Source organism: Cynocephalus volans, chromosome 16 (genome assembly GCF_027409185.1).
Source record: "Cynocephalus volans isolate mCynVol1 chromosome 16, mCynVol1.pri, whole genome shotgun sequence".
NCBI lineage: Eukaryota > Metazoa > Chordata > Mammalia > Dermoptera > Cynocephalidae > Cynocephalus > Cynocephalus volans.
In genome coordinates this window covers 6468703-6493943 of record NC_084475.1, presented here as the reverse complement: position 1 = coordinate 6493943, position 25241 = coordinate 6468703, and the positions used below count along the sequence as shown (strand labels likewise).

Below are 25241 nucleotides of genomic sequence, written 5' to 3'. Positions count from 1 at the left end.
AGCACCCGGGAGTGATCAAGGTTTTGCCTTCAGGGTTTTATCTTTTGACATTCACAACAATCTGGAGAGGTCCTGGGGCAGTGATGATTGTTCTCTCCTACAAAGGACCCCATGCTCCCACCCCTTGCCTCAGTCCCTACACAAGCCCTGAGCATGAGAAATTCTTAACAGAGGACGCCAAAAGGTGCCAGAGGTTGGGCTGTGCCCAAGCAATCTTTCCTGAGAGAATGTGGAACCCATTCCGTGGGCAGGAGAGGGGAGGGACTGGAATCACTTCCCTTCTGCCCATCCCTCGCCTGTTGTCTCTGAGTTATCACCCCCAAGGCTTCAGCTCCATCTCAGACCTCTGAGGCCTCGGAGGGAGGGAGCCCGTGGGGGAAGCTGCGAGCCACACAAGCTGCCAGTCTGCCTGCCTCGGCTCTCCCAGCCGCCCTCTGCACCCCCCACACTGCCCCTTCCCCTCAACTTCTCCCACGACTCTTCTCTCCTTCAGCACATTGGATGCCCATCACCTTGCTCTCCCAGGAAGTCCTTCCTCGTTAATGCCCCCACAGTGACAGCTGCCTTCAACTGTCATCCCTCAACATATGCGATTCTGCACATTACTCGGTCCTCTGGTTGTTTCACATGAGTAGATCTTTCCTGCTCAACAGGAATCACACCTGGAAGGCATTTAGAGCAGTGGCCTTGGAAAGTTTAAAATGAAATTTTAAAATATCCCAAAGCCCAGTCCCCACCCCAGACCAAATAGCTCAGAGCCTCTGGGGGCAAGACCCACATCAGGACTTTTAAAACTCTCCAGGTGATTCCAGGAAGCAGCCACGGCTGAGAATCCTTGCTTCAGACCTCTGGAGTCTGCCACAGCACTAGGGCATTTGGGCCTCGTATCCACCCCTGGAAAGGACATGGGACCCATGTTACCCCGTTCTAAGAGGAGAAAGTGGCAGCTGAGAGAGGTGTGTGCCATGTGGCTACCACCAGCAGGGCTGGTTTGCTGCTGCTCCGGCTTCTGTAATCACTGCAAGCTGCAGGGTCATTTTCAGGCCCTTCTGCATGCCCTGATACAGCAACATGAGGCAGGGCCCTGGGAGCTGGGCACTGAATACACAAAGATGAATGTCCTACCTGTGCTGTCATCCACTCTCTTCTGAGGCGGGTGGAGGACTTCCCCCTGAGGCCTGGTCAAGCCTGTGTCAGCCCTCCAGGAGGGGCCTCCATGTCACAGGCAGCTGGAAAGAGGGGCAGTTGAGCCACACTGATGGAATTAAGTCAGGGAGTCAGCCTCCACAGCCACAGTCTCCTCTTCCTGGGTGTCCTGCATTAGTCATGACCATCTTAGCATTTAGCTTATCTAGGGTGACCAACCATCCGGTTTACTATGGACTGAAGGAGTTAGCAGGATTCAGGACTTTTAGCATTAAAACCTAAACAAGTTAGCTACTCTACTTCTCTCTCCCCAGTCCTGGTTGACACATTTTTCCTCATGGGGTCCCACTCCTGTCCTTTGACTAGTGCTGTTGATGAGAGCCTGTATGCACATGGCCTGTGGCATCAATGGCTCTGGCCACAACCACTTTGCTGGACCATTGCACCCATTTCCAAGTCTGTTACCTGCAGGGGCTGGGCTCAAGTGTCCTCCTGCAGGCCATGTCCCCAACAGCTACTGACACTATCTGCACGGATGCACAAAGGTCCCTGCGGTGAAGAACAACTACCATTCATTCCCCAGGCAACATGTAGTACTAGAGGTATGTTGGGGGGCGGGGGCAGGCAGGCTTCTTGAAGGTGACATGGGATTGCTTGGGTTTCTGTGGCACACCCCAGAGGAAACATCTTGTGCAAAAGCGCAGCTATGCAAACAAGTGTGGCATGCTCTGGAAGGCCAAGCAGTCCAGGGAGGACGGAGCACCGGGCAGGGCATAGTGGGGAAGGCTCGGAGGTGCACTGGAGGGGCAGGAAGTGCCTGTCACACTCAGGCGCTTTACTCAGAAGACAGAGGTGTCAGTCAAGGAGGTTCACCCAGTGGCCAAGGATTTGGTTCTTTCCCAAACCAGATGGAAGAATTAGCCGCCACACCCCCGCTGGTCTAGGGCAGTGGTTCCCCTGATGTGGCCAGAGGGAAATCGATGGGGGACGGCCTAGCCTGGGTTGACGTTCTTGTGCCAGCACAGTCGTTGTCAGCCATACCTGGGCCGTTCCCGACACTCAGGCTGCACCTCAGGCCAGTCAATCAGAATGGGCCAAGGTAAGATGCACACATGGGTATTTTTAAAAGCTCCTGAGGGGATCCTGACGTAGAGCCAAGATTGAACACCCTGTGCTACGGAAACAGGGATGAGGGACGGAGGGGCTGCTCTCAGAGAGTCTGGTGGGGAACTTCCCACCTGCACCCGAGGGGGACAACTGTCCACCAGATTCACCCCCACCCTCATGAAAGGAGGCAAAAAGGGGGGAATGACACCACATGTTGAGAGATGTTTTCCACGCTTGTTTGCAATGTGTCTACGTGCTGAGGGAAGCACTGAGAGGGGAGGGGAGTCCTAGGAATTCGAACTAGCAAGGGTTTCAGAGATCCTTTGTGGCCATACTGAGAGCTCCAAGAAGAGCCCAGAGCTGCTACACAGCAGGGAACTTTGGCTCTGAAAGGAACCTAACCAAATCTGCAGTTGTTTCCTCCTCTTCTAACTTCAGCAGGCCTTAGACAGAGTGGAACTCGGGGCAGACCAGCCACATATAGGGCTATGTTGCTCCCTAGTGGCAAGGCTGGAGAACAGCTCCCGTTCTCCACTTCCAGAAGCTCCCCCCCAAATACTCGGTCCCGCTTCCAATCAAGAAACTATTCTAGAACAAAGAACTTGCCATGTAAGGTCAGAATAGTCTGCAACAAATGCCTTATAACTCCATACCCAATGCCGGCAGGCTGCACTGCGTTGGTTCCTGCACACCTCCTGATGACCCCCCCGCACACCCCAGCAGAACATCTCAGGGGAAGTACAGGAGGCAACTTAGTGTAGTGGTTATGAGCTTGGGCGATAAAACCAGCCAGACGAGGAGCCAGCTCCTCCAGGACTCTTATGAAGCCTTTGGAAAGTTACTAAAGCTCAGCCCCTTCGTCTGCACAGGAGGATAATATGGGACCTAACTTTGAGTGTTTGTGAAGATCAGCCAGGACGACCCAGGAAAACCTCACCTGGCTTCCAGAAAGGGTTACGGGCAAGCTTGCAGGCAGTATTAACAGTCTGGGTTTCCCCTGAGCAAATAAGATGCCCCCACGCCCCATTCAGACAGTAACAGATCGTGCCTCTCTTTGCTCTCGCTGCTGGTGCTCAAAGCCAAATTAGGGATTCCCCAGGAGCATTTCTGTGGGATTTTGTACCTTGCACTTGGGTTTCTTTTTCCTGGTACTGACCCTGATTTGATTTGTTCTTGGTCCTCACTTCTTCACATTTCATTGTGTTAGGTATATCCTATAGGTCTCCAAATCTTCTCTAGAATAAGGTAGGATATAAACAAACACGACTTTATTTTAGACGTGACAAGTTTTGCTCTTCACATACATATGCTGAGTTAGTTCAGCACATATTTTCAAATGCTATCATCTCTGATTAAGACAAAAGCCTCTGTCTAGGAGACGGTGGTTCCAAAATACACACATCACAATTATCGTAGAGACTTAAAAAATGTCCTAATTCAGAAGGCCTGGTGTAGGCCCCAGGAATCTGTCATTTTTAAGTGTCCCAGCTGCTTCTGAGGCAGCAAGTCCAGCCCCTGGCCATGGAGCAGTGCTTGAGAATCTCTGACCAAGAAATATAAAAAAAGGGATTGTCACCTGTAACAATGAATGTCAAATCCCTTTACAAAATATAATTTTCTAAATAAAATAAAGCTCAACTTTATTTAACTGATGGTTCAGAAACAATGGGTATAAATCCAAATTTGCAAATCAAACCATTTAAATTCACTGGAGCAAACAACTTAGGCCAGCTCGACCTAAGAATTCACTCCTGACTCCACTAGAGGGTGCTGCTTCCCTGGCCTGCGATCCTTCCCTACACAAGGGGGGACTGGAGTGGGGGAGTATGTGTGGAGACTCTTGTACCCAGTTAGGTCAAGGTGTGTGCCTCACAGGACACTGAAAGTGAATGTGTGAGAGAAGGTAGTCATGTGGTAACATGCAGTATCAGTGCCCCTGGGTGTCTGGACGCATTGGCTGCTGCTCCCTAGCCCTAGACAATAAAGATCCACAAACCACCCCCATGATTTTTATTCCAAAGTAGGAAGAATGGCTCTGAAGGTGTGGCAGGAAGGTTCATCAAGGCCAACAATTGCTATAAAGGCAAGTGTGGAAATACACTGGTGTATGCTACAAAATGATATCACATCAACCAGTATAGGGCGGGGTTTCTGCCTCCCAGAGTTCAAGTCCAAATGGCTCAGCTGTTCCCTGCATGCCTTCCTCCAAAGCATGCTGTCTAGTGGGATCTGTCGGTGTGCGGGGGACAGAGCAGTCAGGTCTTTGCAGTCTAAAAATCCAGCTGTTCTGTGGACTCCCAAGAGCCCTGTCCTAGGTCCCTGGGACAGCAGGGGTTCTGGGTGTAAAGAAAAGTTCAAACTGTGCCTCCCCAAAGTTGGATCTAGGTCTAAAGAAGCCGCCACCCCTCCATCCACCCTCCAGGTCACTACTGTCACTCTGGCAAGGCCCTCAATTCTTTTTAGAAGGAGTCATGGATTCCTCCATCCTTGGAAATCTAGGGCCCCTGTTTGGCCCAGAGGGGTAGGAGCAATAGAGATCCCATCTGACCAAAAGTGCGAAATTAGTACCAAGGAAATTCAGGTTAAAAATCTGAGACAATTAAGAAAATCCACCAAAGGAGAAGCTATACCACAGATGTGCCTGAAGAGACCAATACTGCTACAGAAACAGGTGGAGATAAATGAGGGGAGGCGGAATGGAACACTTACAGAGAAGAAGAGAAATAAGATGGCAGAGAGTTCAAGCAACAAGAAACAAAGACAGGAAGTGGGTGGGGCAAGACAATCAAAGGTGGAGTTAATACTGACCAGGTCTCCAGTTCTTCTGGGGAATTTTGAGTGCTATTTTTATGTCTTGCCATGAGGCTACTGAGCCCAGGGCTGGTAGGGTTGGCAGGGCCTGTGACAGATGAGAAAATATGCTAACTGGCTCTTTCTCATACTCTTAATGATTAATCACATTAGATGAAATTCAAGACAGACTGGCTTTATAATAAATTCTACAATACACCACGTATTGATACAGCCTTAATCCCAGGTTTCAGAGAAGGAAAAAGGTTGTGGTCCCTCAAAACAGTCTCACAAGGGCACAGAAACCAGGAACTTCCTCAGGGTGGCATCTGCTCACAATGGCTGGGCAGAACGGGGGCTTGGCTAGCAGCTGCCAATAGATTCAAAGATAAGAACAGAGCCAAAGAATTAAAGATGCTAAAACTAGACATGAGACTGTAATTAACAAATCGCTAACATTTGCTCATGGCTACTTTCTAAGGGGCAAAGGCTCACCAAAGCCTTGGCATAGGTGCCAAGCTGCACTCTCTGAACCTGGAAAGCCAACCATTCTATTAACAACTGCGAAAAAGTCAGTGACTAGGGTCATCAGTGTCAAAACTGAACACCTGCAGGGAATAACACCAGCCTCACTCTAGAAAGGAGACACACCCAACAACCGTAGTGTGGAAAATCTCACTGTTATCAGCAACAGCTTCAACATCTCTGTTTCCCCTAGGTAGCTGCTTCCAGGGAAGGATGATGCGTATTAGCAGTTAGTCATCTACTTATCATTTCTGTCTCTGCGTGTACAGTGTAGGGGGTGGGGTGGGGTGCGGCAGTGGAGCAAGAGCATGTGAATGGATCCACCATAACGGGTGCAAGAAAAGCAGGCCTATTTCCTCTCCTTTTTGCTTTTGCTCCAGCCTATCCATTAGGAGCTGGAATGGCCAGATGATGACAAGGTGTGAACAATGTGGAAGTCCTGCATGCAAGGTGGAAGGCTTCCCAGGGTGCACCTCAGTGGTGTGGACAAAGCCACCACGTTCTTTCCCTTCCCCAGTCAGAGCAAGAGAGAGTGAGAGAGAAAAGGGACTTCTTTCATTTCCTAAGCACCGCACATCTTGGTGGCACTAGCTTCCCCTCCAAGATGTCACAGAAAACAGAGCAGGTTTGAAACTAGATCACAATTACTCTGGAGCGGTCTTCACAGTTAAGACGGGCATACGTTTCAAAAGGCGGCCTCTGGGCCTTCCTCTCTATCTCACAAACACACACACACTCATACACACTCTCACGCAGTGGGAACATTGATCAGCTGCTGGGCTTGGCTGCTCATGTCAGATACTGAACCACGAGGAACATGACCACACAGGTAAGCAGCATCCCGCCAATCATAAAGTACTTGTCCTGGAAAGCCCGTTTCTCAATGAGCCGCATCACCGTGTTGGATAAGCCCAGCATGTTGGCAATGTCAAGGATCTTCTTCTGCGTCCCCTGGGGGAGATAAGAAGAGAAAGGAAAACAAACATCAACCCCCATTGCTGAGCGTGGGTGAATGTCATCATGAGATGGAGCTTTGCCAGCAGACATTCTCTTGGTTATGCCCAGAGCATATAAAAGGCAACATCAATCAGAAATAGATTCACTCTCATATGGCCAATTGATTTTTGATCAAGGTACTAGAGCAATGCAAAGTGGAAAGAAAAGTCTTTCAAACAAATAATGCTGGAACACCTGGCTACATAAAAACATATCATATATATATCACTTACAGTCATGTACCGCATGACAACGTTTTAGTCAACAACGGACCATATATATGACTGTTGTCCCATAAGATTACAAGGGAGCTGAAAAGTTCCTATCACACAAATACATTGTGTTACTATTTCCTTCCACTATTCAGTACAGTAACATGCTGTACAGGTTTGTAGCCTAAGAGCAATAGGCTATACCATAAAGCCTAAGTGTGTAGCAGGCTATACCATCTAGGTTTGTATAAATACACCCTATCGCATTCTCATGACGATGAAATCGCCTAAAGACACATTTCTCAGAATATATTCCCGCCATTAAGCAGCACACAAATCTGACATACATATGTATGTAAAAAATGAACTCATATTATATATAAAAATTAATTCCAGACAGAACATAGACTTAAACATAAAAGATAAAGCTACAATAAAGCCTCTAGAAAAAAACACAGGAGAATATCTAAAAACTAGAAACAATCCAGTTGTCCATCAACCAGAGGATGGATAAACAAATTATGGTATATCTGCACACTGGAATACTGCTCAGCAATAAAAAGGACCCAATTACCAACATGTAACAATATGAATGAACCTAGGAAACATTACTGAGATGAAGAAGCCACACACAAAATAGTAGTATGAATACATTTATATGAAGTTCAATATAGGCAAAACTAATTTATAGTGAAATAGAACAGTGGTTGCCTGGGGGAGAGGGGTAGATTGGGAAGGGGAGCAAAGGATCTTTCAGGGGAAATGAAAACAGTCTATATCTTGACAGGAGTGTGAGTTACAAAGCTGTATGCATTTGTCAAAATGCACTGAACTGTACAAATAAGATCTGTACACCTCACGGTATGTAAATTATACCTTAACAAAAATATTTAAAATTAGAATATTTTACATTAAAAAAACTTTTTCTTGGCTCCTTAGCTCCAATACTCCTTTATACCAACCTGTTCACTCTACAGAGTGGAATCTTTGGGGATTCTACTGAGTTCAATGTGTAGGTCAAAGTCCATATTTGTGAGAGGGTTTGAAGTGGGAAAAGATGGAAAGACAGAAACACAATGGACAGACCAACATAATGACCTTTATAAACCCTTATAAATGATACCACCCACCACCAAAACAAAAGGATATTTTATTAGTAAACCAACACCAAACCATCAGCCTGTCCTTCCTCACTGCTTCCTAATTTTCATTTTTAAGTGCATTCAATTTCTGATGAAGTAACAAATATAAATGAATGCTGGGACAGACCCCAAGTCATTTACACACACATCACCCACTGCACTTGTACAGATGGCATCTAACTGAATGCCCACATCCAGTTTTTAAATGAACACACACTGGTGAGTGCCTGAGTGAGAGGCAAGGGAGGTAAGAATGACACGAAGCATCTTGGACAGGAATTCAAAACCTACGTTCTGCCCAGACAACAATTAACAAGCTTCATCGAGAAGGATCTCAAATCAAACTTGAATGCTGCCAGAGGAGACTAGAGAAATGCTTTTTCCCATGATTGTGACAGTAAAAAGTAGACTCTACCTAAAGATCCTGTTTAGCTCTAAAAGTGCAGATTATTTCATCACCATATGAGGCTCGAGGATCAAGCTTCTAAAATCAACTGCAAATGACCATAAATTTTTTTTAAAAATGCATTAATTTTCAACCATGAACTGGCCCAAGTCAGGGTGCTTCAGCCCGGCTCCTTCATGCTTTCTCCTATGTTCCTTTCAAATGGTTTAGGCAGAAAATTCCCTGACAGAGGTGGGGTGGGAGGCAGGTGGAGACAAAGGACAGGTGTGCAGAAGGAAATGAATTAGAAACCTCAAGTTTCAAACCCTGACCACCTGGACAGAACTTCACCTGTGACAGCAGTGTAGGTGGCAGAAGGGGCCCAGACTCCCTCCTCATGGTGCCAGCCTTTGGTAGGAAGCTAACATTTGCTTTAACAGTATGCTCTAACCCCCACTGGCTCCTCATCAGCACGACATGGGAATCCTGTCCCAGAAGGGCTCTACTGTTTTTCTGAGATATGGAATGGAGACCAACAGTTTTCTAAACAAAGGGCAGACTAACCAACATATATCAGTTTAGATTACTGCAGGTGGCTGTTCTGAAAGGGGAGCACCCAGCCTGCTGTTGGAGACTACCGTTCCAGGCCATCTAAAACACTGCCACCTGTCAGCAGCAGGCGAGTGTTACTTGTGGCTTGCATGACCATCTCCCTGGTAAAGATGGCAGGGGCTATTCAGAAATGTACTGAAGTCCTGCAGGGCTGACAGGCTCAACGTGGTCCAACAAAAACTAAGATAAAGCTCACACTTCCGAGTGACTATTTCTCACAGCTCGATGGCTGGGAGTGCTTCATTCACAGGGGACCACACCCTGATAACAGGCAGAACCCACACCCCCTTATCCAGCAGGGTTGACACAGGAAAAGGGCTGAGGCTGAAACACCGTGACTGACATCAGAGTCTGTGCAATGTTTCTGTAAACCACTCCCAGGTGGCTGGAGTCTCAGCAATGCCAACAGGGCAGGGCTTCTAGGAATACCTGCAGCTAAAGAGACAGTGAGGAGTGGCTGGGGGTCACCACCATGTGTTCTAGAAGCCATCTACTGCAATCAGGCAGCCCTAAGACCTCACCCACAGGGATTTAGTCACTGAAGTACAAAAAGGTCTCAGTTATAAGGCCGCCCATAGTAGGGGCCCTAGGGGAAAACTACTTTAGAGTGAGGTACCAAAGTACAGCCATGTCTTCATTCTTATAAGAACAGATTCTATAATAGAATTTCTCAGCCTATTATTGGCTCCCTTTGTAGTAGTAGTCACTTTCATGACAAATTCAATAAATGGGAAAAGACCTGGATACCAGGAAAGGCCAATTTATGGTTTGTTTCAAGCACTGGCAAAGGGAATTTGGTTACTTCTGCGTTTACAACTCCAATAGGAAGGATCCTAAACTCAAGGGCTCTGTCTTGCCATGACAATATCACAATTTGGTGACACCTAATCAAAATGTAAATGCAGGTACCAAACTGTTGGTTAAAGCCAAAACAAGAGGCCTTCTTCCTGTCCTCCAGAAGGCACCCCACCTTCAAGGTCAGTCTCTGGGCCCTCAGTCTCTCCAGAATATTATGCCCGCCTCCAATGAGGTCATCCATGCCATGGTGAATTTTCTGGAGGGAGGAGTTAAACTGCAGTGATTCATCCATTGATATGGTGGTGTCAGAGTCCTGTGAAAGAAACACAGGCACTTGGTTAACTCTGCTTGCTAGTCAGCTCCTGGGACCCCACCACATCTGACTGCTCCACCTTTTGGTCAAGGCCAAGCCAGAAGAACAGCCAGAGGGAATGGTGCAAGAATCTGAGGAACCTAACAGAGAAGAAAAAGCAAAGCAAAGATCTGGGGAGGCCTCTGTTCACACAGAAGAGGAGGAACTTCCCTCATATTTGTCACTCTCTAAATGAGTTGTTCAAGTATTGTCAATTCCTGCTTCTGTATCATTATCCCCATTTAGGAAAATTATTCCTTCAAGACCTCACTGGATTTCTCCTAAAGGCTTTCTCTGACTACTCACTAACCTAGCTTGTTCCTTCACTTGGCTTCCCCTTCGTGCAATATTAAATGTTTGCTTTTGTTCTTTAGTTACTTTATCTGGAGCTTTATTGGAGCTTGTCTCTCCAATTAGACTGAAACTGAACAAGGACAGAAGAGAATGTGCCTTGCATTGAAAGCCTAATGGTGTTCAGGATGAGACCATTTGCCTGAGCAGGCAAGAAAAGTTTGCTCAGCAAACGAAGGGAAAAAAAACAAATACTAATCAAATGCTATCCACTTTATGGCTGATTACCCTAAACTCGCTTAATCCTCACTCTACAAGGCAGTTATTCTAATTATCCCCATTCTACAGATGAAGAAACTGAAGCCCAGAGAGATGGAATAGTTTGTCCAAGATCACACAGCTGGTAAGAAGCCCAACAGGGCAAGAGTTCCAGTACTGAATGTGGGACCTGCCTTCTTAGCCATACTGTAGGGAGAAACACCAAGACCAATCTGGTGGCTCTAATTTTACAGTGAAAGTGGATGGTAGCCAGAAACAGGTCATTACCAGCTATGATAGTGTTCTCTTCTCTTTCCTGCCTCCTGCCCATCACAAACTCGCCTGCCAACCAGTGCTGTTTTTACCACCTAAACCCCAGTTTCAATTGTCACAAAGAAGTTAAATCACCTCTTCTTTGCTGCTCAAATTCAGAATTGGTGTTCATGTGTACATTTTCAATCACCCCCATTAATATAGGAGCTTCTCACAGATAGGAGTTAAGTCTTTTCATTTTTTCATACGCTTTACTCTTAGCACCTTAGTGTTCTGCATACAGCTAATACTCAGTGGGTCAAAAGACTTCAGAGTTTGAAAGGATCAATTAGAGACCTTTCTTCATTTATTTGACAAGCCATTTATTGAATGCTTTTTATATACAAATACTTCTTACCTGCTCCCCCCATCTGAGAAGGTATTGTCTCTCAGAAAAATGTTATTATAGCTCCAGGTGGTAGAATGACTAGGAAGAAGTTTCACTTGGCGAGTCAAAGTTTGTTAAGGGCCAACTGTATGCACAGCATCAAACAAAATAATCCTGAGTAATTATCCCTGGCCTAAAAAAGGCCTGAATACAACATCACAACTATCAAAAGCTCATACAACATCTTTCAGTATGTCTTATAGTTTGTTACATTTTTGAATTGTTAATCATTGAGACTTGACTGCTTACTCTGGAGAAACAAAAACAATGTAGGCACATTCTGAAACACTCAGGGAAATTTATTGCAAAGCAGGGACGCAGCAACAGAGTTAAACATCTGCAAAGTGGGAAATGACTTGAATTCTGATGGCAGGCTTAGAAAGCTAAAACCTCCTTAAAGAATGAACCTCTGTGAAAAACAAAATACAAAAACCAAAACCTACCTCATTTGGTGGAACAGATTATGCAGGATACAGAAAAAGGCCAGTATGTTCTACAGCCATATGCAGGAAGAGCTCCTATTGAGACTAAAGGGCAGGGATAATTGTGTTCTAAGATAGCACACATGCAAACCAACGGACCACTTTTGAACAGTCTCAAGTCAAGCAGTCCATCTAACACTAAACATCTGTTAACAAATTCCTCCAAACGGCTGCTCAGACTAGGGACTAAAACATTTTAATGCATCTGACACTATAACCACACATATACACGACACAACGGAAGCTGCCCCTAGGCAGATTTGAAATGCTGCCTTCTCTACAAATAGTCTAAGTTCTAATCATTGTCTCTATCTGATCAGAACAAATGTTTGCGCCGTGTGAACTTCCACCTCCCTGCATCGGACCAGTCAAACCAGGTAATTTTCATCTCTGCCCATTCCCTCGATTTAACTGCTTCCTCTTCATGCTCTTGTGTTAGAGAAAGAGATTCCCGGGCTAGGATCATCTCTGTGGCAATGCCCAAAGTCTACTGTCATTTCCAGTTGGTCTCCTCCTCATCAGTCTGCTTCAGACATGCCCTAAAAGAATGAAGCTCAGAGACCTCAACTCCAACCCCAATAATCTGTCAAGTGCCTGTCCACACCCACTGGGTGCCTGGCTTACGTTAGTGGTGAAGGTACGAGACAGAAGCTCCTCTCGCTGTCTCTCCTGCTCCTCCCTTGCGTAGCGCCGATGCTGGAAGGTTCTGAGAGCAGTCTGCAGGTGCTGAACATCATACTTTAACTGGTCAACACGACTGGAATTGATGGAGAGAGAGATTAAATTCCAGGAACCTGGGGCAACACAATTTGAGGTAGCCAGGCTTGTAATCAGAAAGATGTTTCCTCACTTCTCCCAACACCACCCCGTGCTATCCCCTAATAATCAGATTTTGATCAATGATGTTGAAAGCAAAGTAGCAGCTTATGGTTAAAATGGGGTTGTAGCATACAAGATTCCAGCAACTTTACCTAAATATCGGCTAGTCACTGATTCTGGATGCATGACAGGGAACAAGTGACAGGAAGCAGGTTCAATGACCTCTTCCTGACCTTCTATGGATTATATCACTCTCCTGGAAGAAGCCCAAGGGCGTCTTTGTGGTAAAGCATCAACAAAGTTCTAACTTTTGGGAGCAGCGGCTGGGGGTGGAAGTGGTGAGGGTGGTTTTGTTTTAATTTCATGATGGAGTATCCAACATTAGATCAGTATTCATTATCGACAGACTGACTGAAGTGACGAAGAGCAAGATTTCATTTCAATCTAAGAGGAACTCAGTGGTAACCAAAGAGCAGAGTAAATCTCCCTGGCAGTATTAGGCTTCAAGTGGCTGCGGATCTGGTCAGAAAAACACTGGAGGCAAAATTCCAAAACGACACCAAAGAGGTAAAGGATCACAGGCTTCTGAGCCACACACCTCACAGGCTTTTATTCTGAGGGGGTATCACTCCACAGAACTATGCCCTTTTGGTGCACTTTATCTTTGCTAGTTTTTCAATATGTTCATGAATTTTCAGAATATTCTACAGCCTCCCTGGGGACAAAGGCCTGCCTTGCTGGGCCTGGGGCATCGGAGCTGTCAGAAGTCAGCACTCACAGTTTGGCATTCTGCCTTTTGTTCGGGGGCTCTTTGCTGGACAAAATCTCCAGACGTTCTAGATGGCTGAATATCTGGTCTATGCTTGCTTGGATTTCGTTTTCTACTACTGCACAAAAGAGAAAAAAGAATAATTGCTGGAAAAGAGACAGTGAACTTAAATTAGAATAATAAATCAAACATTTCTTTTCCATATCCAATGAACCAAAAAATATATCTCAAAAGGAGAAAAATGTATACACTAATGAATAATGGAAAAAAATTCAAGATACACTGTAAATGCTGTTTCACCCACACACAAATATATATATATAGCTGTTAATGCCATAACAGCAATGTTTTAAAAAAGCTGAAGGTAATCTGTAGAAATAAATTTCCTAACGTTAGAAAACAAAACAAACACTTAAAGTTGTCCAAATAAATATTTGAAGCTAAATTTTCTGATATGAGCCACTTTTCCTCTGAGGTTATTCTCAGATATGGATTATAAATACCTAGTAAAGAGACTGCCAAGTGAATTCCCTACAGTAATGAAGTTTAAAAAAAAGGGCGGGGGGGACAAAGGAAGGTGAGATTAGCAGGTGAAACACAAAGAGAAGAGTTCCCTTAAGGCTTTCTGTAAGGATGGGTGGGCTGAGCAATGTTAGAGTCCCCAAAATATACCAAATCTCAATAGGAAAGGCCCAGGAAAGAAACCACTGAGGTAAAATGATATGATACAGTCATTTTCCTTATCCTTTTTGATAAGGTAGTCAAAATGACCTCTTTCCACTTCTAATCATGTAACAATGAGATTGGTGGGAAGGCAATCAAAGTCTGATGGACAGAAGCTAAACTACACACAAAAGAAAGCATTGAGGCTGCTTCTTGCCCAATACAGAAGTGACAGCAGTGACACTGCCTCTTCTAGGCCTTCCTGCCAACAGCAAACAAATACACTTTAGATTAGATTAGAACAAGATGGGCATGGACTCGAGAGAAGAGATTCTTTTGAAGCTGTAGGAGACAGAAGAAGACAAGAGAGATGGGCAAGCAGCAGTCAGGTGACAAGATAGCTTCTGCGGTTCGTATGTGTATGACTGGCTTGGCAAAGAGCCTTTCTTAGAAAAAAAACCCAAAACCAAAAACAGCATGCTTCTCAAAAGAAGCCATGGTGTGGGAACTAAACTAATTAATATTGCTATTCATTTCTGAATAATCCTCCTAAAAAGCCACAGTTCTCAGCTCAGAAGAAATGGCCAATTCCAGTTAAACATCTCTGAATTTTTATGGAGTACATTCCTCTAAGGACTAGGTAATTAGATTAAGAGAGATGGAGGAAAGAACCTCCATTCCCATAGGGCCATGTCAGGTTGAGTGGAGGGGTAATGGGGGATAAGACTTGTGGGATTCCAAAGGGCACAATCAGGGAAATCAGTGACTTTGCCACAGGGTTTTTCTGCCCACCCTAACAACAAAACTCATTCCCCACTGAATCACTAAGCACCTGAGCAGAATGCAGTCAGGAAACCCAGCCCATTAGCACCCATGTCATCAGAGAAAGGACTCCGGTCCCCACAGTTAATTACTCACAGTGCAGAGACTGCTTGTCTGCTGTCTCCAGGCGCCCCATGTGAGACTGGATCTCGTGGACCTGCCTATCAAAGGAAGGGGGAGGAAATGAGTGAGACTGGAGTAATCAACAGTGCTCCATCCAGGAAAGAGAATTTTGCTGATGCCTATATGTAACTGATTTAAATTGACAGCATTGCTGAACTGTAAAATGTATAGTATATGGAACTTTTGGCCACAAGTTTTGGCACGGTTTCTACTATCTTAACGCTAATATTAATACTGACAGGCAGCATTTATTAAGTGCTTACCATATCTGAGACACTCTGCTAAGTCAATAACCCTATGAGGCTATTCTCATCCTCATTTTATAAATAAGACAACTGAAGCTCAGAAAAGTTATGTAACTTGTTTAAGGTCACACAGCAACTGATAAACTTTGAACTGGATTCAGCCAATCCCACTCTCTGTTCTATGACCCAATGTGCTGAGCACTGGTCTGTACTAGGAAGAGGCAAAGGACAAGGGAGACATCAATCTTGTCCTTGAGAAACAATATAATTAGGAATGATAGGCCAGACAGACATGGAGAAGGTTTACAAGAAAACCAGCGTACATAAGTGCAAACAAACAGAAAGCCGAGGAGCTAAGTACAGTGGTGCCAAGCAAAGGCAGGCAAATAGAAGGGATAGAGTTAAGAAAGTACAAGCCAGGGAAGTTTTGTAGATCGAGGGAGTTCTGAGAATCACTTTGAAGAAGGGAGAAGATTTGGTGAGGGAAGATATGACAAAAATGATACTCAAAAAGGCATGCAAGGTGTGTCATGTGGATCATAAGCAAGCTGGCCTGCCTAAAGGACAGTTGGACAAAAGGAATGAGGCAATTAGTTAGAGGCAACCATCCAGAGGAAGGCCCTGAAAGATAGGAATCTCCTGTTTGGTAAACATCTTTCCCTGGCAATAGGAGGGGACTGGCATCTCATTTGGAAATACAACACTGTAGCCTGGACCTCTGGCATGATCCCAGACATCAGGTCCCAGAGCACCCTCTGGAGGCTTCCAAGGGCTTGGCTAAGGTCACCCTCAGAACTTTTCCTAGTGTCCCCCCTTAGTCAGTCCTTGGAATATTGCTATGCCAGCCCTGACAACCACCTCCTGATGCTTATGGTCTCTCTACGTTAGAGCCCACATGGAAGGGGCCTGCTGAGCTCTCATACCACCCCCAATCCTGAAGGAAAGGGTCGGCAATCATCCTCCATCGTGACCACTACAAACTGTAACCTCAAATTTACCAATGTAAGCCAGGAGCCCAAATATGGTTTCAGCTTGCCTGTAGTCTTTTCCAGGGCTTCCCTGTGGCCTCTAAACATGACCTACAGCACCAGAAGAACAAGGTCAGCTGTCTAATGACTCCCACAGTGCTCCTAAGCAAGACCAGGCTGCTGCTTCAGTAAGTTAAGTCCAGGATAGTTTGGAATGGGGGTACATGGAGGTATGGACGCTGATGGAGGGATGCAGTTTGAGGTGATGGACATCTGGATCAGGGCATGAACCATGAGAACAGCTAGAGTGGACTGGATGGTAATGCTGATGAAAAGAATTAGGGCTTTCCTGAAGGCCTGGATGCAGGCAGTGAGGTAAGTTTTCAATAGTGACTTAACAGAGCATATCTGAAAGCTGTCGGCATTACCAACAAGAATAGCAACAAAATTTTAAAAAAAGAGAGAAAAGAAAAGGTGTGTGTGGGGGGGGGGGTTGAGGCAAAGAATAGCCAAGACAACTCCAAAGAAGTATGAGGAGTGACAATTGTCTCACCTGCTAGTGAGACAAAAGCCATAACAGTTAAAACAGTAAGACAGCAGTGCAGGGACAGATGGACAAGGATTGACAAACCCTAACCCTAACCCTAACCCAGGAAGAAAAAATAGAGCCCAGAAGCAGTCCCACATACTTTGAGAACTTGGTGACATAAATCAGTTGGAAAAAAATGGACTATAATAAATGCTGACAGCTCAGTTTGTTATCTGCATGGAAAAAAGACACCTCGTGTAACCAAGATAAACTCAAGATGGTTTAAAATCTAAATGTAAAAAGCAAGCTTTCATACTTTCTGAAGAAAAAACAGACATGTATAAATGACCTTGGGTTAAAGAAGGATTTATTGAATTGACAAAATCCAAAATCTACCCCCAAAAACTTATAAACCATAAAGGAAAAGACTGAAAAATCTGACTACAAAAAAAAAAAAAATTCCTTATACCAAAGGCAGCACAAAAAAAATAATGAAAAGATGAGAGAATGAAAGATATCTGCAGCAGATAACAAAGGACTCGTGTCCAGAATATACAAGGACAAATGACAGAAAAGGAAATCCAGCCAGCCTGTGGCTCACTTGGGAGAGTGTGGTGCTGATAACACCAAGGCCATGGGTTCAGATCTCTATATAGGGATGGCTGGTTAGCTCACTTGGGAGAGCGTGGTGCTGACACCACCAAGTCAAGGGTTAGATCCCCTTACCAGTCATCTTTTAAAAAAAGAAAAGGAAACCCAAATGGTCAATAAATACATGAAGAAATGCTCGACTTTATTAGTAACTCAGGAAAACGCAAATTAAAAACAATGAAATCACGTTTTTCCCATGAGATTGACAAACATTTTAAAGTTTGAGAACACATGTGTTAATAAGGATGTCTGGAGACTAGAACTCTCATACACAGCTGGTAGGATTATAAATTGGTAAAACACGTTAATAGCTCTCTGATAATAATGAGTAGAATCAATATGGTCGCCCCTCGGTATCTGAGGAGGATTAGTTCCAGGACCTTCTGAGGATACCAAAATCAACAGATACTCAAGTCTCTCATATAAAATGGTGTAGTATTTGCATATAATCTATGTCCATCCTCCAGCATACTTTAAATCATCTCTAGATTACTTATAATACCTAATACAATGTAAATGCCATGTAGTTATTCTACTGTACTTTTTTAATTTGTATTTTTTTATTGTATTGTTATTTTTGTTTCTGCTCGTTTTTTTCCCTTTTTTATTATTTTTAATTGACACATAATTGTACATATTTATGGGGCTGAATATTTTCAATCCATGGTTGGTTGCACTTGCGGATGTGGAACCTGTGGATGAAGAACCCACAGACAGGAGGGTTGACTGTATGCGTCTGTCCGATGACCCAGAATTCCACTTGTAGGAATATATCCTAGAGATTCTGACATACAGTAAGGAGGATACATATGTAACAGGGATGTTCAAAGCATTTTTGCAGAGGCCCATAATCCACCATCCATAATTCGAAAATACAGAAAGTTCTGAAAACCAAGTCTTTTGTAAGTTTGTAAGAAACTAATCGGGTGGCAAAAACTGACCAGACATGAATCTGCTGACTGATCTTCGTTTACTCTATTCCACGTGGTATGAAATTTTGTTGCAGTTATTCAAGCGTTCTATTACTGGGTGCTACCCTTATGTCCCGGATGTTATATAACACAGGTTATATGTATCAATTTCTTTCCCAAAATCTAAAAAAAAAATACGAATTCCAAAGCAGATTTGTCCTCAGGGTTTCAGAAAAAGGACTGTGGACCTATATAGCAAAAAAAAAAAAAACTGGTAACAACCCAAGTATTCATCAAGAAGGAAATTAATTTGGCACTTTAAACTATACAGCAGTTTAAATATGAGAGCTAGATCTATTAGTATCAACATGAACAATAAGGGTATCTTTAAGATAAGACAATATTAAACGGAAAAAAACCCAGTATATGAGTATCTTTTTAGGTAAATTAAAAAACACACAAAACAGAAGTATTTATTGCTTGTGAATACAAATGCAGGAAGAATAAAACCATGGACAGAAGGGTGGCTATCTCCGGGGCTGAGGGAAGATAACGGGTGTGGGAGCTTTTACTTCTACTTCTGTTTTTAAGTTAATGATCTGAAGCACATGTATTAAATAAATCCTGACATATAGGTTATGTTATTCTCTGTTTTTACATGTTTAAAATGCTTCATAAATAAAATAACTAAATAGAAAAGGCATATTTTTTTCAGACTTAAGAGTCAACAATTTAATGAGGATCATCATTCGTTTATTTACTCTTCATTCATTCATTCACTCATTCAACAAATAAGCAGGACATACAATCATAATGGTCCAAGGAGTGATGCACTGAGGATACCACAACAACGTTATGCTGATTTCAAGAAGCATCTGGTAGTTTCTTATAACTTATGGTAAATATTGCTTGATAACACTACAGACTGAGGGATTCGTGGCAAGCTAAACAATGATACCCAAGGGATGCTAGGAAAGACTTCCAGCATTCCACCACAGGACTGCCTTTGACTCTATGTTTTGTTCAATATTTTTTAAAGATCAACTTATGCATATGAAATTGACAGAAGATTTTGTACTATACTGAGTGGTTAGGATGTTGTATGACAAAACAAATATTAACATTTTCCATTTAGACTAAAATAGTAAGATAAAATTTGTCAGAGATGAAAAATATTTTGCCTTTAATTTTTAAAACAAGGTCAAATGCACAAATATAGAATGGCATTCAATTCTAGGAGCCACCTATTAAAGGAACCCTCTCAATTAAAGAATGGGAGAAACAGAACGGGGAAGAGTTTAGAAGACAGAGGAATGGTCCAAGGAGCTCATGATACTAAGTCTCTGGGAAAAGAAGGAAAAATCCCCACTAAAATGGGGCAGCTGGTGCTCTTTAAGTATTTAGAGTTGACATACACGAGCAGAAATGGGCTTGTTCTCTGCTACTGCTCTTTAGGGGAGACTCAGAACCAAAAGGTACATGTTTCAAGATGACAGATTTCAGCTCAACACAGGAAAAAGAGAGAACAATTATCAACTGTCTCTTCAAGAAAAGAAAAGAAAAAAGAGCTACTCTATGTTTAAACACAGGATACATGGACTGTCTTGGGTTTTATAAATGGTCTTCCTGACCAAAGTAGTAGTTGGAATGGAAGATCTTGCCAGTCCCTTTCAATTCTTAAATTCTATTCTTTCAATTCTTAAATCTATTCTTTCAATTCTTAAATTCTATGAGCACAGCCAGGAAAGATGATGCTTAACACCCACAAAACCCTAAAAACTCTCTTCAACTCATTTTGTCATACACTATTTTTTAAGTTACAAAGGATAAACTTTAAGAAACATTACTGACTTTTCCCATTCAATTTCTATTTGCTTTGAAAGAATTAGAGAAAATATAGCCAATAACATGATTCCAATCTCTACATTTCATGCTGAGAGGAAATAAATGCAAAACAAAATAAGTATAAATACAACAAATAAACAAAGCAAGTATAAAACAAAGTATAAATAGCATGGTGGGAACTACTAATATGCCAAGTGGGAAATTTGTTTCAAACTGAACTGGGAATTCAGACAACACACTCAAAGCCAGTAAGGAACAGGTGACACACAAGCATGACTTGAGAGCGTGGACACTAAAAAAGTCTTAGCTCTGTTCAGCATGGGGTCCATGGTGGGCTTAGGTGATAACACACCCAAGGAAAGAACTAACAGTAAGTACGCAAGGGTCACTGTTGCTGTTTTTGAAAAAAAAAAAAATATATATATATATATATATATATATTTACAGAAGATCTAGGAAGAATTTTAAAAGGGAACTGCTTTTTACGGTCCACAACACTACATCCCCTCGTAATACACCCCCACTTTACATCCATGTTGCCTCTGACAATTGTGAGCTGGAAATGGTATTTTTAAGTTAAAAGATCTGGGTTGAAGATCTAGTTCCACTATGTACAAACTGAGGGACTCTGAGCAAGTTATTTAACTCCTTGGTGCCTCAGTCTCCTCCACTGTAAAACAAAGATACTAATAACAATTACTTAAAAGGTTATAGATCCAAATGCAATATGAAAATGCTGTGCAACCTATACAGCATAAGTTTGCTGTGGTTTGTACTTAACTTTACCTAAAAGGAGTGGGAACCATGGGCTCATTTTCACCTCTCTTACTTTGCGTCTACATTTAGCCCTTACCTCATCACAAGGCAAAAATCTAAAAAGAAAAACTTGGTTTTGAGATAAGGTAATTAGTTCTTAAACCCAGCTGCTCATCAAAATAACCTGGAGAGCTTGCTAAATATACAGCTTCTTGTGCCCCAGACCTACTGAATCAGAATCTCTAGAGACAAGGTCCAGGACAGGGGACTGATCCTGGACTACAAAAAGGGCAAATTTGGGCACCTTTACAACCATGGGATCTCAAAAATGTAAGCCTGGCTATTAGCTCCTCTATAAAGTTTATCTTAATGAAATATTATTAAGTGTAAAATGTTTATTCTGTTTTTCATCTTTTTTTTTTTTTTTTTTTCCCACCCAATCACTGTTTAAGTAGTTCAGGAGTTTTCAAGATAACTTTATTTTTTTTTGTTTTTGTTTTTTGGTTTTTTTTGTTTGTTTGTTTTGTTTTGTTTTTGTTTTTGTTTTTCCGTGACCGGCACTCAGCCAGTGAGTGCACCGGTCAGTCCTATATAGGATCCGAACCTGCGGCGGGAGAGTCGCCGCGCTGCCAGCGCAGCACTCTACCAAGTGCGCCACGGGCTCGGCCCATCAAGATAACTTTAAAGTGCTGATATAATTTCAATGTACTTTAAGGGACATGGTAAGAGATAACCACAAACTGGGTTCAAAGTTCCAGTAAAATTCATATGTTCAATTACTGTTATTTCAATTCAGCTACAGTCATTAATTTCTGCAGTTGCAAAAGTTAATTGCTGGTGTTCACTAGACTTCATGTGTTTCCTTTTAAAGATACTCAATCCACCAGGATTGTGCTCCTGAAAGAAGCCTCACTTTAACCAGCCCAAGCTATCATTTTACATATGAGAAAAAAGAGAGGGAGAGAAGGTCTACAACCAGAACTCCCACTACTGGTTCAGTACTTGAGAGGAAAGGCAGATCGGAAAACACTGTAGCAAGAAAGAAGGCAAACTCTTTGAGGGCAGGGCTGCACAGCCAGCACCCAGAATGGTACCCAACACACAGGAGGTGCTCAATAAATACTCGTTGAATGAATGAGTGACTGGATATTAGAGGGCAAAACTGGCCCACTGCTCATTTTGATAAATAAAATTTTACTGGAACACAGGCACATGAATTCATTACAACATGCAAGACATATGGTTTATGGCTATTCTCACAGCTGAGTTCTCGCCATAGAGACTGGCTTGCAGAGCCTAAAATATTATCTGGCCCTGGACAGAAAGAGTTGACAAACCCTGCTAGAGTCCGAGGGTGGCTTGTTGGAGACCTGCAGAGGCAAGCAATTCATCTATACTTTACAAATCTTGTTTGGGACACCATTTAGTACTTCTCTTCTGAGCTACCCAGATTTCTTTGTGATCAGCTACCTGCTGCACTGATAACAGGTACAGTCTGAGACTCTCTGAACAAAATTATTCTTGAAAACAAACTGGGTCACAGCCTCCTTAGCAACATTCTTTAACCAAATTAACAAACCAGGTGAGACCTTAAACAACAGATTAATTTCATGGCACTATGAGCCCACTGTGCCTCACTGTGTAAAAGATCTGCCCTTTCTTAGTATCATGAGCATAATTTTCTGTTTCATTCCAAGTGACTCGCAGACTAGTTTTTTTTTTTTTAAGTCCCTTCCTATAATTTTTATATGAGAATAGGGCCTCCCCAGTGTAAAAGCAAATTGTCATTACATAGCAGGTTCCATATTTTCATCCACCCCAATCAACCACTTCATCGCCAAAGTAAAAAGAAAGAAACCCATAAACTTAGAAAATGAAAGAGGAAGAGGATCCTTTTCCTTTTATTCCTAATGCCCCAAATCATTTTATTTGTTGTAAATTCAACAGGGAGGATTTTATTTCATTTCCAGGCCCTGGGAGTGTGATTTTAAATGTTTTCGTCATAACAAAATTAGGGAATAAATTTGAAAGTTCTTAAAATAGGACAGGTTTTAGTTCATGAAAACAGAACCGACGTTCACAGCAGCATTATTCTCAATGGCCAAAAGGTGGAAGCAATCCAAGGGCCCATCAACAGATGAATGGCTAACACAATGTTATATGTACACAATGTAATATTATTCAGTCATAAAAAGAAATGAAATTCTGATACATGCCACAACATAGATGAACCCTGAAAACATTATGCTAAGTGAAATGAACCATACACAAAAAGACAAATGTTTTATGATTCCAGTTACATGAGGTACCTAGAATAGGTAAATTCACAGAGAAAGAAAGTAGAACAGAAGTAACCAGGTGCCCTGGAAGGGAGGAATGGTGAATTACTGCTTAATAGGTACAGTTTCTGTTTGGGATGACGACAAAGTTCTGAAAATGGATAGTGATAATGTGAATTGTGAAATCACTTAGTCACTGAATTGTACACTTAAAAATGGTTAAAATAGTAAATTTTATGCACATTTTACCACGTGAAAAAATATCAAAATTTTTTTCCAAAAAAACAGGTAGGATAGGTACAGCCCCTATTACCATATCCAACCACATACCTCAGCAATTTCCAAAAACGCAGGGCAATATGAATAAAGGACACTACCAAGGAATTGAAGCAATGAGACGCTAAACCAAAATTCTATTTCCTTAAAGATAAACTGTAACCAGATATGATTAACCAGCAATAATAATGCTACTTGTATAGCAATCTCTTTGTACCATTAAAAAATGGTCTTTAGTACAAGTCTACTCAGAATTAAAATGCCTTTTTGGTACGTGCCTTGACTCTCCAACTAAACAGTAAATTCCTATGGGCAGGGGCCGTGTCTCCTACTTCTCCGTTGTCTCCTTACCGGCTCTACCAACCCAGAGAACTGAGTTGGCAGATGCTGGACAAAGTTACTATAACCTACAAGTGCGACTTTCCCTTCACCCAGTCTACCCAGCAGGTAGTCGCGGACCTGCAGAGCCCGGGAGCCATCCGGCCCAACATCTCTGGGCCCCAGCCCGGACCGTCTGTCCGTGGCTGACCTGGGCATCCCAGAGCACTTCCGAAACGCCCCCGGGAGTGCCGCGGAGGAAAAACATGGCCTTTGCGCTGGCGGACGCCCGAGGCCCCAACCCCCGGGGCCGGCCTCGCTTAGCCTCGCCTAGCCCCCGCCCGCTACCCGACGCGGCCCTCACTTGTGCGTTTGCTGATATAACGGCTCCATGGCGCCGGCAGCGCCGGCTCCGGCTCTGACTGCCTCAGACCACGTCCTCACAGTCCCCCTTCCGGCTTCCGGTTTCCGGTCGCAGGACCCTCCCTTCCCTGCCGACGAGGGCTGCCCGCACGAACGCCTTACTGGATATGGTGGCAAGATCGGAGAAGGCGGACTAGAAACAAAACAAGGAAAGGAAGGATAAGTGTATTCAGAGACTCGGCCCCAGCTGGAAGACGAGGAGCTGTAGCGTTCTGCGGGAGGCTAGCTTCAGTCAGTTCTGAGTCAGGCATTAGAGAGGACAGCCGCGGGGCACTGACGTGAGGTCCTCAGACCGACGTCGAAGGCTTGCGGGCGGATAATTGCTCTTAGCTGCAGGAGCGAGGGTGGGGGGGGCATCTACTTGGCTTCGCTTTAAATCTTCCAACTGCGGGTCTGAACATGTCGTTCTTCACTGTGCTCCCTGGCGCAAGCTTCTCCTGTCTCGAGTTGTCCTCTCACTCCTCCTACCGCCTCCCTCCCTTCCCATTTATCCATCCAATAGACCCGCAGTGAGTGAGTGGTTATTTTGTGTCAAGTGTGATGTGGGAAAATAAGATATGTGTACAAATAAATATGCTAAAAGGTAAAAAATCCAAAGAGATTGAGCCAAGCTGGGGTCGTCTCCGGTAGGAGATTCAGGATAGACTTAGTGAACGGGGTGGCACTTGAGTTGGTGCTTGAAGGATTTGGACACTTCTGCCTGTCCACATAGACTTATCCCGTTTCTGTCCTCCCAGGCTTAGCTGCAGGTTCTCCCGTGGGAGGTGTTCCCCTTCCTTTGACAAGTTGATGCTTCTATTTTCCTGTATCCCGGACCCCACCCAATTTTGTGTCCCAAAAGACTGTCCCCCCACGGACATTATTTCTCTAACATTACTTTTTCCACTTATTCTAACATTTATTGAGCATCTACTATGTACCATGTACAAATATTAGAGATAGGAACATAAGCAAGACACAGTCCTCAAATCTCCCATATCTCCCATAGTCCATTGGGAGGGCTACTCATACTCTCAAGCTATATCGAGTAGAATATATGCTAAGATTG

At 43.5% G+C, this 25241-nt stretch overlaps 1 protein-coding gene across 4 annotated transcripts; it reads right to left on the bottom strand.

Annotated features, from left to right (window-relative positions):
• Window positions 1-3499: 3499 nt before the first annotated feature.
• On the bottom strand, window positions 3500-24221 carry GOSR2 (golgi SNAP receptor complex member 2). Of its 4 annotated transcripts, none has more exons than XM_063080596.1 (6): window positions 24135-24221; window positions 14966-15030; window positions 13394-13502; window positions 12421-12553; window positions 9886-10026; window positions 3500-6519 (listed from the first exon to the last, which is right to left on the bottom strand). In XM_063080596.1, exons 1-6 carry the CDS (start codon window positions 24161-24163, stop codon window positions 6358-6360), a joined length of 639 nt encoding a protein of 212 aa, XP_062936666.1. In that variant the 5' UTR covers window positions 24164-24221; the 3' UTR covers window positions 3500-6357. The 4 variants fall into 4 exon arrangements, with proteins under 4 accessions (XP_062936666.1, XP_062936667.1, XP_062936668.1 ...); XM_063080597.1 differs by having other exon boundaries at window positions 13394-13499; XM_063080598.1 differs by lacking the exon at window positions 9886-10026.
• Between the last annotated feature and the right edge of the window lie 1020 nt (window positions 24222-25241).

What these genes read in the sequence shown, in the direction of transcription:
- GOSR2 (XM_063080596.1), bottom strand. Translation starts at nt 24,163, where the DNA reads ATGGAGCCGTTATATCAGCAAACGCACAA. An exon ending in AGACAAGCAGTCTCTGCACT is followed by an intron (nt 13,503 to 14,965) that starts GTGAGTAATTAA and finishes TCTTTTGTGCAG; the next exon opens with TAGTAGAAAACGAAATCCAA. An exon ending in CTCGTACCTTCACCACTAAC is followed by an intron (nt 10,027 to 12,420) that starts GTAAGCCAGGCA and finishes TTTCTTTCACAG; the next exon opens with GACTCTGACACCACCATATC.